We start from the raw sequence: 14230 nt of genomic DNA on the forward strand, positions 1-14230 counted from the left end.
TCTGTAACAGGTTTCAACTGTCAGTACACATTTATATAACCACTATAATGGAATAGCATCTTGATCTAGATTTAGATGTCTGCAACAAGGATAGCTGGAGGTAATCTTCCCATCCTACCATTTCATGGAGGGCCACTAGGAGCCCCCAAAGGTGCAATGAGTTAAACCCTTGTGCTGGCAGGACTGCTGGCTGACAGGTCAGCAGTTCGAATCTGGGGAGAGCGAGTGAGCTCCCTCTGTCAGATCTAGCTCCCCATGTGGGGACATGAGAGAAGCCTCCCACAGGATGGTAAAACATTAAACATCCAGGTATTCCCTGAGCAATATCCTTGCAGACAGCCAATTCCCTCACACCAGAAGCAACTTGCAGTTTCTCAAATTGCTACTGACACGAAAATAATGTAGGGCCACTGATGACTGAGGGTGCAGTGAATGCAGTGAATTGTAGTATAGGATGGATCAGGAAAACTGGATCAAATGACAACTGGGTGCTTTATTGCCACTGATAACAATGACCAAAGCTGTTGCCACCATTAAGGAGCGTTGAGGCAATAATCTGGTGAAAGCTGATTGGGATCAACAGAACTTCTCTAATTGTTCCTTCTGAGATCTCTGGCATTTGCAAGTACAAGACTGTGCTGCAAAGCCCCTTTTGCACCCTTTCCCCACACCAGATTGCTCTTCCCAAGCAAGAGCTTTAATTTTGCAGTGGTTGATTATTCGTCCCTGGTACTATTTAACAATGAGGCATGAGTTTTGGTATGCATTGAATATATGGAAAATAAAAAGCTTCCAAATAGTGGTTTTCCATGCAATTCTATCTACCAAGTAGATCACACCTTCTCTAGTTGTAAAAATTTCTCAAAACTCCTGCAAATTCTTATAATAACTGACAAATAAAACTAGGAAAGAGTACATGTTACTATCAAACAATAACTGAGCATCGACACACCTTAGTATAAAGTTTCTATGTTCCTCTAATAAATGCATCATAACATGTTTGCTACACTCATATAAATATATATCTAAAGGCACTATGAGCTGCATACAATTCCCACTAAGCCTTGACTTCCAAATGGATTAAACTTACATCTTGTGAAACACAGTCTCTGGTGATTTGACTATTATCCGCTTTTTGTGAGGAAACCTCAGGAGTCTCTTTGTCTGCAGGGGCTCTTTGCTAGAAGATAAAGAAAGATAGAAGTTTGGGAAAAATACAGTAAGAATATGTAACCATCAGATATGGATGCATTCCCCAGTCTTCTTTCAAATAACAACTAAGCAAATATTACTTGGGAATATTTTAAACTTGTTACTCAAAACAGTAAGTGATATGTTTGATTACATCGGAGCAAAACTTCACAAAGAAAACTTTCCTTTGGATCTCTCCCCACTATTTCTTTATACCCCAGGAAAAGCCTCATCTGAGCTTCATCTTGAAAGCAGCTGGGCTGAGGAATGGATACTGAGGTGGGAGAAAAGAAATATTGCTCTTTGTTCAGAACTGGCTTGTGTGAATTAAATCTGGTTTGTAATACTCATTGATTTCATTAATTTGTTCATCCTCCAGTGGCCCCAGTACCCCATTGCAGGATCATAAACAGAGTGTCTGCAAAAACAGAAATGTGGTCAACACAATCAAGGGCTAAATAGTCTCAAGCAGGACCCAAGGCCAGCCGGGGTATCTAAAAGAAGCAACTACCCCCTTACTGTCTCCACAATGGCACCACTTCTGGCCTTTTTGAAGCTGGCACTTCTCCTCTCTATATAATGACCCTTGACTTATTCATGAGTCCAGAATCCAGAATTTTGTCCCCAAAATCTGCTCTCAACTTATAGATGGGGCTCACTTATGCACAGGCATATAAGGTATTTATTTTGGTTTTTAAAGGCTGGTTGCATTCAAATAATATTAGAATCTCATTACAGCTGCGAGGGAGATGTGCGAGTACCAGCAATATTTATCTAATTACAATATTTTGTCTAATTGCAAGGAACACACTGTTCTCTAGAAGAATAAAAACCCCAATCTAGTTAGCGTTGTAGTTAGTCAATAAAATACTGTGATGCACTCAAGGATAAAATATTTTGGAAAGTGCCCCTAGCCTCTTATCCAATTTGTCTTTGCATTTCAAAAGCCTGCTTAAGGTTTATTATTATTTTGTGGTTGTATATGTGATATTTTCAGGGATTTGCATGTAGTATTATTATTGAAAATTACCAAGATTTACAGGTGATACCTTTTAATGCTTGAATGAAAATCAAGTTACAAATTTCAGGCATTTAAGAATAGCAAAATTATGTGCAGCCTATTTAACTTAAGCACACGCTCACTGAAGATATATAAATCCATTTGTGTTTGCACAGCTTTCAGTCAAAGATAAAACAAAAAATAAAAAATCCAGATTACTTGAAAGAGAAAAGCAAGCCAAACACATTATTTCTCTGAGATGCTTTCCAAATTTTGTGATGGAATAAATGATGCATTCCTGTTCCAACTTGTCAGCTTCCATATATTGTCTTTCCCTTCCATTATAAACTACTTATCATTTCTCTTCTTTGTATTTTTATAATCTTCCTGGTCTTCCATTAGTTTCCCACTGCTTAATATTGCTACAGCTCTTTTTAATCACTCTTTTTTGAGTCAGTGACCTTTTTTGATTTTGGTATGTCATTTCAGTTTTTTAACCAAAGCTAGTGGCTTCAGTGTCTTCTCTCTCACAACAGTTTCTGGATATGATTGTTATGGCTTTGCATTCTTAAAAATGTACCTTTGGGCGTATTATTTTAAAATGAATGAAATCCTAGTCCTATTATTATGAAAATTATCTCAAAGTTCAAAACTTAACTCTCAAAGGCAGAAAGCTATTCTACTCTTGACTCTTTGGCTCCAAAAATACTTTAAACTGCAGCAGCCACAAAACACTTGGCTTCCTGCTTCAGTGAATTGATTTCTTCCCTCCTAATTTTCATTTCTCCCCCCCCCCTGCCCCCCACCCCACACCTGGGAAGCTCTGTTGCACATCTCAAGCCACAGAATGATTTGAGGCAAGGTACTGTGACTAATGTTATCACCTTCCCCTGCTGGCCTCTAGCCAGTTCTAGGCCTGTCAACTATTCACTGGTGCAGCAAAAACCTGTTCCTCCCAAACTGGTTCCAAGCTGCATTAATATATTAGTGTAGAGGTGCCCTCTGAGTGATTGCTGAAAAGCAGTTCATGGCTGCAGTCATATACATGCTTGCTTTTAAAGAAGAAAGGAAGTCTGTCAACATTGCTTTCTATTTCATTTGTTTTTCTCCAGTACCTATTTTCTTTTTCAAGAGTTTTAAAACTAATTTATCCCCCCACCACACACATACACACTTTACATTGGCCAAATTTAATAGCTATATCTATTCCCAGTATGTAAAGGTCCATATTGTGCCCGCCTATGATACAGTTGTTAAAAGTGAGACATACCACAGAGAAAATAAGAGAAACCATAATCAATTGAATACATAGAAGTGTGAAGCCAGATATTTAAATGTTAAGTATTCCAATTACACTCAGACAAATCTAGATAGGAAATCAGTTATGATTATTCACATGTTATTACTATTTCATTAAGTACTTTCACTCTACTAAGAAAAAAAGTGTGAATTGGTAAAATACTTATGGGGAAAAAACTAACCTTGAGTGAGTAACATTATCAACCTAAGAGGAAGGCAATGACTAATCTTTTCTGAATAAATCTTGGCAAGAGGGGCATATGATAGGTTTCCTTAAGTCATAATTGACCCAAAGACACATGACTATTAGAGTTGTGTGCAGTATTATTTTCTCCCTTTTCATCAGTTCTTTCGTTCCTTTCGTTCCCTTCCGTGCATGATACAGGAAGCTCCTTCCCTGTACAAAAATCTGCTTGACATGAAAACAAGCGGGAGTCAATGCTTTTCGTGAGCATATGACACTTTCCTCCTTTTGAACCCCAAGGCTGACATCCCTTTGACTGTAAGCAACACAACAACCAAATATACAGCAAGCAGTTTATTGTAGAATATATTAAAAAAACAAGCAGAATATGGTAAAAATACAATCCAAAATCATGAGGAAAGAATGTCTTTAAAGGTTTCAGTTTAAATCCATAACATCAAGCTATAGGAATTCCATGGAGCAAGGTAGGTAGTGTTGTGACTGCGCCTTCGGGGATTATGGTTGATGGTGATGGGATTAGAAGAGGAAGAAAAAACCCTCGTGATGAGGGTTCATTGGAGGAGTTGCGCAGGAAACGGATTAGAGAGCTCAATGGGGAATCTTCTGAGGAAGATTCAGATGGGGAGTTTGGGGAAGAAATGGATGCTGGGGAACAGGTGGTGGCTGGGGAAGTGGGCACTGAATGGGCACAGCCACCGGAGATGTCTGGGGATTTGGGGCCTATGGATACTACTGAAGCTGGGGTGTCTTCAGGAGCAGATTCCACTTGGGATGCTTGGAGAAGGGAGGATGGTTCTTTAAGTGTTCATGGGGCTAAGTATGGGCAGGATGATTGTGACTCCGACAAACTATTAGGCACTCCTGATCCACGAGCCCTAGCTGTGTGGAGTTCGGACTCTGAGTAAGATCTGGGACACCTGGTGTTTGGGTGTGAGTGTTTGGACACCCAAGAGGAAGGGGAATAAAATGGGAATGTTTGGCCACTTCACTTTGCGTGTGGCAAGGTGTTGCTGAAGCGCTATTGGGATTTCTGTGCATTCGTGAAGACTGGACTGGGACTGTGCTTCTGATGTAAGTTATCTGGGATTGCTCTGCAACGGAGGGCTGGAACTGTGTGGGTTTCCCTGAACTGCACTCTGATTACTATTTCTAGCTGCTGTTACCATCGTTGCTTGGCTCTTTGTGCCTTTTCGTGGACCTGGTTTTGATGACTGCACCCTCTTCGGACCCTGGATTGGAATTTGACCTTGCTTCTGTCTTCGCCCTTTGATTGACGACTACTCTCGGCTTTTGACTACTGGCTTGCCCTCCGGATTTCGCTGCTGTCTCCTGACCTGACCTTGGATCCTCCTGACAACGTCTCTTCACCCTCCTCTTGGAGCTCTTGGCTTTATCTGCACCCGTGGAAGCAGTTACTGCATTTCTAGTTTGTTTGTTTTCAGACCAGTTTGGTGTTTTCTTTTGGGAATTGTCCCTTTAAATCCACAGAGCCGGCTGGCTGCAACAGAAAGGGCTTGGACCCAAAAAGTGCCTTTTGCACTGTTTGTTTAGCTTTGTTTTTCCTGCTTGGAGTTCCGGATTTAAGCTACTCATTGCAGCTTTTGGAAGGTTTCAAGTTCTTGTTTATTTTGCCTATTTTTTAGTAGTCAACTCAATTTGTTTTCTAAGCTGAATTGAAGTGTCTTTTTAGTTTTATTTGAATGCCTGCATGGATAAACAGCTTGGCTTGTTAAGACATACTTTTGAGTTATATTTTTGTTCGGACTGCTCTTGAAACATTGATAGTGAAGTGTTTCAAGATATCTTCTGTGTTTATGTTTACTTTTTGGCTTATCTCCTGAATAAACTCTGTTTTGTTCATTAATTGGCATCTGACTCTTGACAGGTACAAACAGGCAACATAGCATAATAAGATCCTTGGCAAAACTTGGATAAAGTAATTCAGGAAGCCAACATAATATCCCATAGGCCAACAGGAACACTATAAATCCTTGGAAACACGGAGCACTTGGATTGAGAAACAAAAACAACATCACTTCACTTTATTTCTTAATTAGTCGCTCTCCACCAGAGTGCTCCAAGCGACTTACAATTTAAAATATCAATCCACAATATAAAAACATTCAACATAAAAACATTCAACAGTGACTATTTGACAGATTAGATCTGATTTACTTAAAAGCACAACCAAACAGACAAGTCTTGAGTGCGTTTCTAAAAGGTTGCAACTCCGACATTGCTCTAACATATGGAGGCAATGACTTCCATACAATTTGAGCATGGGTCGAAAAGGCTCCACGCCTTGTAGATATCAATAAAAGATATCGATAAAAGCCCTCCCCAAAATCCCCAGCTGTGAGAACTGCACTTTTCCTTCCTTTTGAGATACCTGTCTTAGCATTCTTATTTTTCAATTGTAAACAAGCCAATCATCTTAGCTTTTCCAATTTCTCTATCTTTGTTGTAAAACTGTCTTCAGTTCGAGGTTATCTCCTTGCGGCCAACTTCTGAATCACTGCCAGAGAATAACTCTGTAGAACTCGGTGAAGGGTCATCTGAACCTGTCTCAACTACACTTGATAAGACAGATGCTCAGGCCCACATTCCTTAAGTGAAACATCATTTTCTGCATGAAAGTCAGCCTCAGGCCGACCAGAAGGGACAGACACAGGAACAGACACTGATTGAGCAAGCTGACATACAATACCTCCTTGCCTTGCAGTGTGTGTGTGTGTGTGTGTGTGTGTGTGTGTGTGTGTGTGGCATAAAGGAAGTATGCATGCCTGCCTGGCTGAGCACCTTCCTCCCCTCTGTAGGAAAGTCAGAATAACTTGCCTCATTGCCTTGGAGAGTGCTTGTGTGATGTGTAGGAAGTGCACATGCCTGCCTGCAGCTGAACACTTCTCATCTAGAGCAAAAAGTAGAAACCGATGAGAAGCCTCCTTAAAACAAGCACCTACCTGCAGCTGAGTGCCTCTCCTGTCTCCTCTAGAGTAAAACAGCTTAAATGCCTAAAGGAGGAGGAGCCTCTGGAACACCCCCCCCTCTTATGGGCTGATAGAAAACAGATCTTTCTGCACCCCACACTGAAAACTGATACCTGCCCTTCAAATTTCGGGAGGCTCCCCAAAAATGGATTGAAACATGTTGCCAGGCAGAAAACAGCAACTAACTAAACCCAAAGATAACTTTTTTGTGAGTATTCTTTCTTTAGCATGATATAGAAGATATTAGTCATACTAGATACTTTGACAAATTATTTAAATTTGGTGTCGCTAACCTGCACAGCATCTCTCAGTATAAACAGCCACTCTTTATGCTCATCGTCAATCAGTCCGGGATCTAAGCCAAAGCAGATTCAAACAAACTATGCAGGGCTAATCCAGAAGGCGTAGTCAATAGTCCAGTCCAAAGGTCCTCACCAAAACATCCAAATTATATGTAATCCAAAGTCCGAAGCCATGGTCTAACACATGATAAGGCACACAAAATCATCTAACAGAACTCCAAACTGTAGCAGGTTCCAAACACTACTCCCAGCAAAGACCAAATCCAAACTGCCACTTTTTATGCTCAATAGCACAAGTGCTTTTACCTGTTGACCCTTCTCTGTGCCAGCCAGGTGGATCTGCGCAGCTAAATACTGTGAGTCCTCAGCTGCAGTCTTTCTGGGATACTTAACTCTGCCTCATTGCTCTCCTGATCCTGAGTTAACTCAGGATTCCCACTTGCCTGAGGCACTTGGCCCTGCACAGCAGGGGTAGCTTCTTCAGTGTCAGGCTGCAGCTGCTGTTGTTCTCTGCTTTCTTCTGACCTGGCAGCCCTTCATCTTCATCTGTATTACAGACCTTGACATTGGGGGAGGAGTGTCCTAACTTTGTTTTCACATAACATTTCTACACTGCAACTGTTTGAATCAATCTCTACAGCAAGAGAGATTTAACAAAGAAGACTGTATAAATCAGCCTGTTTTTGCAAAAGATAAAATGTTTGTAGAACTGGAACAAATAAAAGAAAGGAGAATGGACAGCTTCATAGTTAAAACACATACAAAGGAATATAAATTAACCAAGCAATAATACCAATAGGGGGAAAAATCAACTCAATTGAAGATGTTGCCTAGTAAGTCAATTACCATGTCAGATTTTAGATATACAACTTTATTCTGTGCCATTCATAGACTTTTAATTTTAATATTAACTTTAAATATAAATGCTGTAAAATTTGGCAGGGATTTCTCTTCTCTATTTGCCTTATAGATATATGGCAGCTTGAACAGAGAACATTATGATGCTTCTATCGAAATGTCCGCTTTAATATCAGGTTTCATTTTGTGATTCAAATCTGGCCATCTGAAGCCTGTTGAATCCAGCCCAGTTACCTCCCTCTGAGGCAATGATAATGACAGATGAGCTGCCAGACAGATGGCATCTAATAGGCTAGGACTAACCCTAAGCTTGGCATGTCTCTATGTGCATTTTGTATATGATTTTTCTCAAGTTAGTTCCCAGTGGTTGTCTGAGTTTTTCTTTTCTTTTCTTTTCTTTTTTGTTGTTGCTTGATGTTTAGAACAAAGCTATTTTACTGGCAGCAGTTCTCACAGAAGGTGAGCGCAGCTTGGTGGGGCAAACTGGCAACATTATTCTGGGCTTGCTGTACTGTGAAGAGCTTTCATTTCCCTTACATGATTTTCTGCATCTGGTGGGATCAAAAGCACATGGCCCAGAGCTACAGCTAGTCCTGTAGGTTGCTTCACATCCAGAAGCAATCACAGCCTCGATGCTAACATATTTAGCTAGGGAATGTCCCACATTTAAAAATGTTATTTGGGTAATGGTTTCCATCTTTTGTAGTCCCTTCTTCCTTGTTAAAATACTCCTTGCTAAAACAGACCAACACAGTTTCTCAAAATGTCCTGGCTTTACATAAATTAGCATTTCTGATATTGCCTGTTTTATTCCAGTCTTGGAGAAATATATTATACAGAAATTAATGGCAAAAAACAAGCAATGGGGGAAGATTCTGACTTTTAGAGACTGTGTTATACTGCTGTTATAATGGACGTGTCTAATCAATTTTAGGCGGATCAGGAGAAAAGCACAGAAATATCTGGACATGTTTAGAAAGAGTTTACTACAGCCTTTTACCTGGCTGAAGAAGTATTTCAAGAGTGTACCTACACTGGAGAACTAATCAGTTCCATATGGTTTTAACTGCCATGGCTAAGTGCTATGGAATTATGAAAGTTCTGTTTTTTCAAGGTCCTTAGCCTTTCCTGCCACAGAGTGTTTTACAAAGTTTTTCGTCTTTTACAAAGTGCTAGCACTTCAACAAATTACAACTCCCATGATATTGTAACTTTGGGTCATGGCATTTACAGTGATGACAAACTTAGATAATTCTACAGTATAGATGCGCCCTGAGTGTTGAAAAGCAAGTTCTTCAGGGTACTGAATAAATACACCTGGCTGCAAATATGCTTTTTTCCCTTGCTCACAATACAACTGTTTAGCATTGTAGACAAGGTCTTTGGAAAATATAGCATAAGACATCTATATATGTTAATTCACAAACACAAGTGACTCTTAACTACAATATAATAATATAATGGAAAGATTAATCCAATGAGTCAAAAATATTTTTAAATGGTCAAAAAACTTATTTTCCCCAAGTGCTGAGGAAATAGACAAATTCTGCACTGAGTAGAAATTTTCAGTTCATAATAGGAAAAAACTTGTGAAAATGGATTTTAAAAAAACCTGAAATAGCTGCATTATCTTGTGCACATAGTTTATGCTAGTCATAGAATCACAGAATAATTGTGTTGGAAGAAACCACATGGGCCTTCTAGTCCAACCCCCTGCCATGCAGGAAAAGCACAAAGTACCCATGACAGATATCCATCTTGACTCTGCTTAAAAGCCTCCAAAGAAGGAGCCTCCACTACACTCAGAGGCAGTGAGTTCCACTGTTGAAAAGCTCTTACAGCCAGGAAGTTCTTTCTAATGTTAAAGTGGGATCTTCTTTCCTGTAATTTGATCCCATTTTCTGAGTCCTAGTCTCCAGGCCATCAGAAAACAAGTTTGCTCCCTCTTCCTTATGACATCCTTTCTCATATTTATACATGGCTATCGTGTCTCCTCTCATCCTTCTCTTCTGCAGGCTAAACAGACCCAGCTCTTTAAGCCATTCCTCATAGGGCATTGTTTCCAGACCTTTGATCATTTTTCTATCTTATCAGACAGGGTGATTTTAGCATCCTAGGATGCTTTCATCCCATCTGGAGGATGGAGACTGACACCGGACATCGCACGACATTGTGTGACTACTGGCAGATGCCCTGCCCCCAACAGTGGTGAAAGCATCACTGGATGCTTCCACCCCAAAACGGGAGACTTCCCATGTTGTGCTGGCTTCAATGGAGCCGGCATGGGCCCTCCCTGTAAGGGCAATGCATTTCCCATGTGATGGAAAAAGCGTGGAGAGGGAGCTGCATGTGGGATGACACATTCACCCCGCTGTGCCCTCTTTCCTTGCAGAAGCTTTCTGATGACGTCCTTATTCACCCTCCTCTGGACATGTTCAAGCTTGTCAATACCTCTCTTGAATTGTGGTGCCCAGAATTGGACACAGTATTTCAGGTGAGGTCTAATGAAAGTAGAATAGAGGGGCACCATGACTTCCTTTGATCTAGACTCCTTTTGATTTAGCCCAAAATTCCATTGGCCTTTTTAGTTTCTGCATCACACTGTTAGCTCATATTTAACTTTTTGCCCACTAAGGGCCCTTCCACACAGCCATATAACCCAGATTATCAAGGCAGAAAATCCCACTGTATCTTATTTGAAGTGAGTTATCTGAGTCCACACTGCCATATATTCCAGTTCAAAGCAGAAAATGTGGGATTTAATTCAGCTGTGTAGAAGGGGCCTAAGACTCCAAGATCTTTTCACATGTACTCTTGTTGAGCCAGGCAGAACCCATCCTGTATCTTTGCATTTCATTTTTTCTGACTAAGTGCAGTATCTTACATTTCTTCTTGTTGAAATTCAATTTGTTAGTTTTGACTTTCTAATCTGTTAAGGCCATTTTGAATCCTGGTCCTTTCTTCTGGAGTATTAGCTATCTCTCCTAATTTGGCGTCATCTGCAAACTTGATCAGCACACCCTCTAAACCTTCATCCAAGTCATTAATATAGATGTTGAATAGTATTGGGCCCAGGACCAAACTCTGCAACACTCCACTAGTCATTTCCTTGCAGAATGAAGAGGAATCATTGGTGAGCACCCTTTAGGTTTGATCACTTAATCAATTACAGATCCACCTAACAGTAGCATTGCCTAGCCCACATTAGACTAATTTGTTTGCAAGAAGGTCATGGGGGAACTTGTTGAAAGCCTTACTGAAATCAAGATATGCTACAACCACAGCATTTCCTGCATCTATCAAGCTCATAACTCAATTGAAAAAAGAAATAACTTTAGTCTGGCATGACTTGTTTTTGAGAAATTCGTGTTGACTTTTAGTGATCACAGCATTCTATTTTTAAGTGATTACAGATTACAGATGGCCTCCTTAAGGATCTGCTCCAGAATCCTTTCTAGTAATTGATGTTAGGCTGACTGTATGGTAATTGTTTGGGTCCTCTCCCCCCCCCCTTTTTTTTGTGAAGATAGGGATAACAGTTCCCTCCTGTTCTCCAAGAATTCTCAAAGATTATTGCAGTGGTTTTGAAATGACTTCTTATTTTTTCTTCAATACTTTTGGATTAATACTCTTGGATCTGTCTCAGCTCTCTGCACAGAAGGTTCCCTTATCCCATTATCTCGTCTTTTAGAGTCTTTATCTTCCTAAACTATGATCTTTCCTCCAACCTGGTTGTCTTTAATCTCAACAAAACTCTCCAGAACCATCTCTTTTCCTCAAGTCTTAAATTTCTTAGTCTCAACTGATTCTTTGACATCCAGATTTTGTCCAACTTACTCTAAAACCATGAGGCCCTCTTTTACCTCTATCAAATTTTCAGCTTGAGTCACTTATTTTCCTTTCTCTATATGACCCTCTAAACTTCAGTTTCTCCAGAGATTTTCCTCTTTCAATGATATTGCATCTTTATAAATTTCTTCAAAGATTTTCCCACTAAGATGTATTAGTGTTATAACACTGATTGATTACTTTCTGGATATGAAGAGGAAATGTTATACAGAATTCCAAATCCAAAATATTCCAAAAGTATCCATGTGCATGGCTGACATAGTGAAACATTTGTTTTTAGATGTTTCAATGTACTCAAACTTTGTTTCATGCACAAAATAATCATTGAATAGAATCATAGAGTTGGAAGAGACCTCATGGGCCATCCAGTCCAACCCCCTGCCAAGAAGCAGGAAAATCACATTTCAAAAGTATCAAAAATGTTTTGTATATCAGTACCTCCAAGCTATGCATCTAAAGGATATATGTAACATAAATGAATTTCATATTAATTATGCATATGCAGGCATTACAAAAAAAAAATCCAAAATACAGAACACTTTGTGTCTCAAGCATTTTGAATAAAGGATAATAAACCTGTATCCTAATCTGATCAGGAGTTGTTAGAGAATATTCAGGACTATTAATAATTTGATTTATTTCCAGAATTCTTGCATTCTTATTTATTTTAATTATTTACTCTGTTTCTACCCCACACTTCTCAACCCCAAAAGGAACTCAGGGTGGCTTGTAAACCAAGGCAATCTTTGAAAGAGCCAGTCTTTGAAGGATTTCTACAAAATCAGGCCAGTTTTCTGGTAACTTTTATTGAAATATTGTTATAAAGTTGTCAGAAAAGGGACAACAGAATAACTAACCAATGCAATACAGCATACAATTGGCTCTCCACTTTTGCAGGAGTTAGTCACAGGATCCCACAAACATAGAAAAACCATGGAAAAATGAGTGATTTTTTTTAATTGGAAAGAACATAATAGCTTTTTCAGGTGTCTCTATGGACAACTTCCTCCAGAAGTTGATCAGTAAATCACACTGGAAGACCTAGAAATTTCTAGAGAATTGTTTTCTCTGGGAATTTCTAGGTCCTCCAACATGATTCCATACTCAAATTCTGATTAGAAATATATATTAATCATATATTTGTGATGACTCATGGGCCTTGCAGTCCTGTTCCTAGTACTATTGTGGCAGATGAAGAGGAAAACGGGATTTTTGCCGGTTCAGCATGAGCCGGAGTCTTTTCACCTGCAGGATGTTGATGTTTGCCCTCAAGAATTCAGCCAAACAGGCCTTGGGCAGAACTCCCCCCCCCCCCCCCAGTTTTCCCGGAGGGACAATTATACCAAAGATAGGGGAGTCAGGGAGGCTAATCGCAGAAGCCTGAGAATCGCTGCCAAACAAATGGCTGATTAGGTCTGCTTCCCTTGGGAAATTCTAAGGAGTCATGCATCTGGACAGAGTTGGGTTTCGCTTCTCGTTCTCTAGGGAAAGAGTTCTGTTGGCGGGAAAACGAGACCCAATATAGGTGTTTGTCGCAAGGGAAACTTTGCGGAGTCAATTGATCAGCTTGAGGAGAGAGATCGTGTGTGGACTTCGTAATCCCAGTTCCTTGCTTCCCGGATCAAGCTTCAAGCCTTTGCCTTGTCTCACGGTTTGCCACGGACTTTGTTTCATGCTTCATGTTTGCCTCGTTTTAAGTCTCGGATCAAGTCAAGAATCAAGTTTATTTCCAGCCTTGTTGTCAAGCTTCATTGGACTTTAAAGACTCTGTTATTTCCCCACACTATTGCTTGGCAAAGTGTGTGTTTCGGTCAAGTGGATTAAAACTTTGAACTCTAATATCTTATATTGGACAATACTTTTCTGGACTAAATTTGACCTTATCTGAAAGGTCTGCTTCTGAACTATATTCTTCATTTGTTTTTATTGATTTTATATATTTCTTTAATAAAGATATTAGATAGAGACTGGCCTCTGTGTAAGGTTATTGGTGCTCTGCAGCCTGGGTCCTGACAATATTTGAATAATCAAATCCACAAAAGCTACATCTACAATATGGAGGGCTGGTGATAACAGTCTAAAACTATTAAAATTATCTAAATTAAACCAATATAAAACATATTGAAACCATTTGTGCACTGACAGAATTTCACAATCTATGATCTCGTAGTTAAACTATAAGCTAAAAGCTTTAATGAATTGCCACTTTTTAAATTTGGCTATGAAAGGAAATCATTATCAGGATGAATTCAACATTTAAGAGTATGAATGATCAAGAACACCACATTCTACCACCAGGGTGACATGTTACAGTAGCTGTATCTCCACATTATGTTTTGCCTCCACTACTGTAATACAGAGGTGTAACTGCAAATCAGATTTCACAATTTTGATGGGCCTATGAAGAGATGCTCCTTCAAGTACTGAGGCTGAATTCAGGACTAAAGTATTAATTCAGGTACAAAGCTCCTATCAAAGCCTGTCAAGTCTAAAGGTATTGAGAAGCTCTTCTGTTTAAAAGACTGACTTTTTCTGATAT

At 39.7% G+C, this 14230-nt stretch overlaps 1 protein-coding gene across 3 annotated transcripts in view; it reads right to left on the reverse strand.

The window, feature by feature from the left end:
- The window catches only part of luzp2 (leucine zipper protein 2), a 535247-nt gene that overhangs the window by 22563 nt on the left and 498454 nt on the right, over positions 1-14230 (reverse strand). For 2 of the 3 annotated variants that reach the window (XM_062981352.1, XM_062981287.1), the window contains one exon: positions 1091-1180. The exons of the other annotated variant lie outside the window; for it this stretch is intronic. In XM_062981352.1, coding sequence (XP_062837422.1) covers positions 1091-1180 — 90 coding nt within the window. The remainder of the gene's footprint in view (positions 1-1090; positions 1181-14230) is intronic. 3 annotated transcript variants of the gene reach the window in all.

Source organism: Anolis carolinensis, chromosome 1 (assembly GCF_035594765.1).
Source record: "Anolis carolinensis isolate JA03-04 chromosome 1, rAnoCar3.1.pri, whole genome shotgun sequence".
Classification (NCBI taxonomy): Eukaryota; Metazoa; Chordata; class Lepidosauria; order Squamata; family Dactyloidae; genus Anolis; species Anolis carolinensis.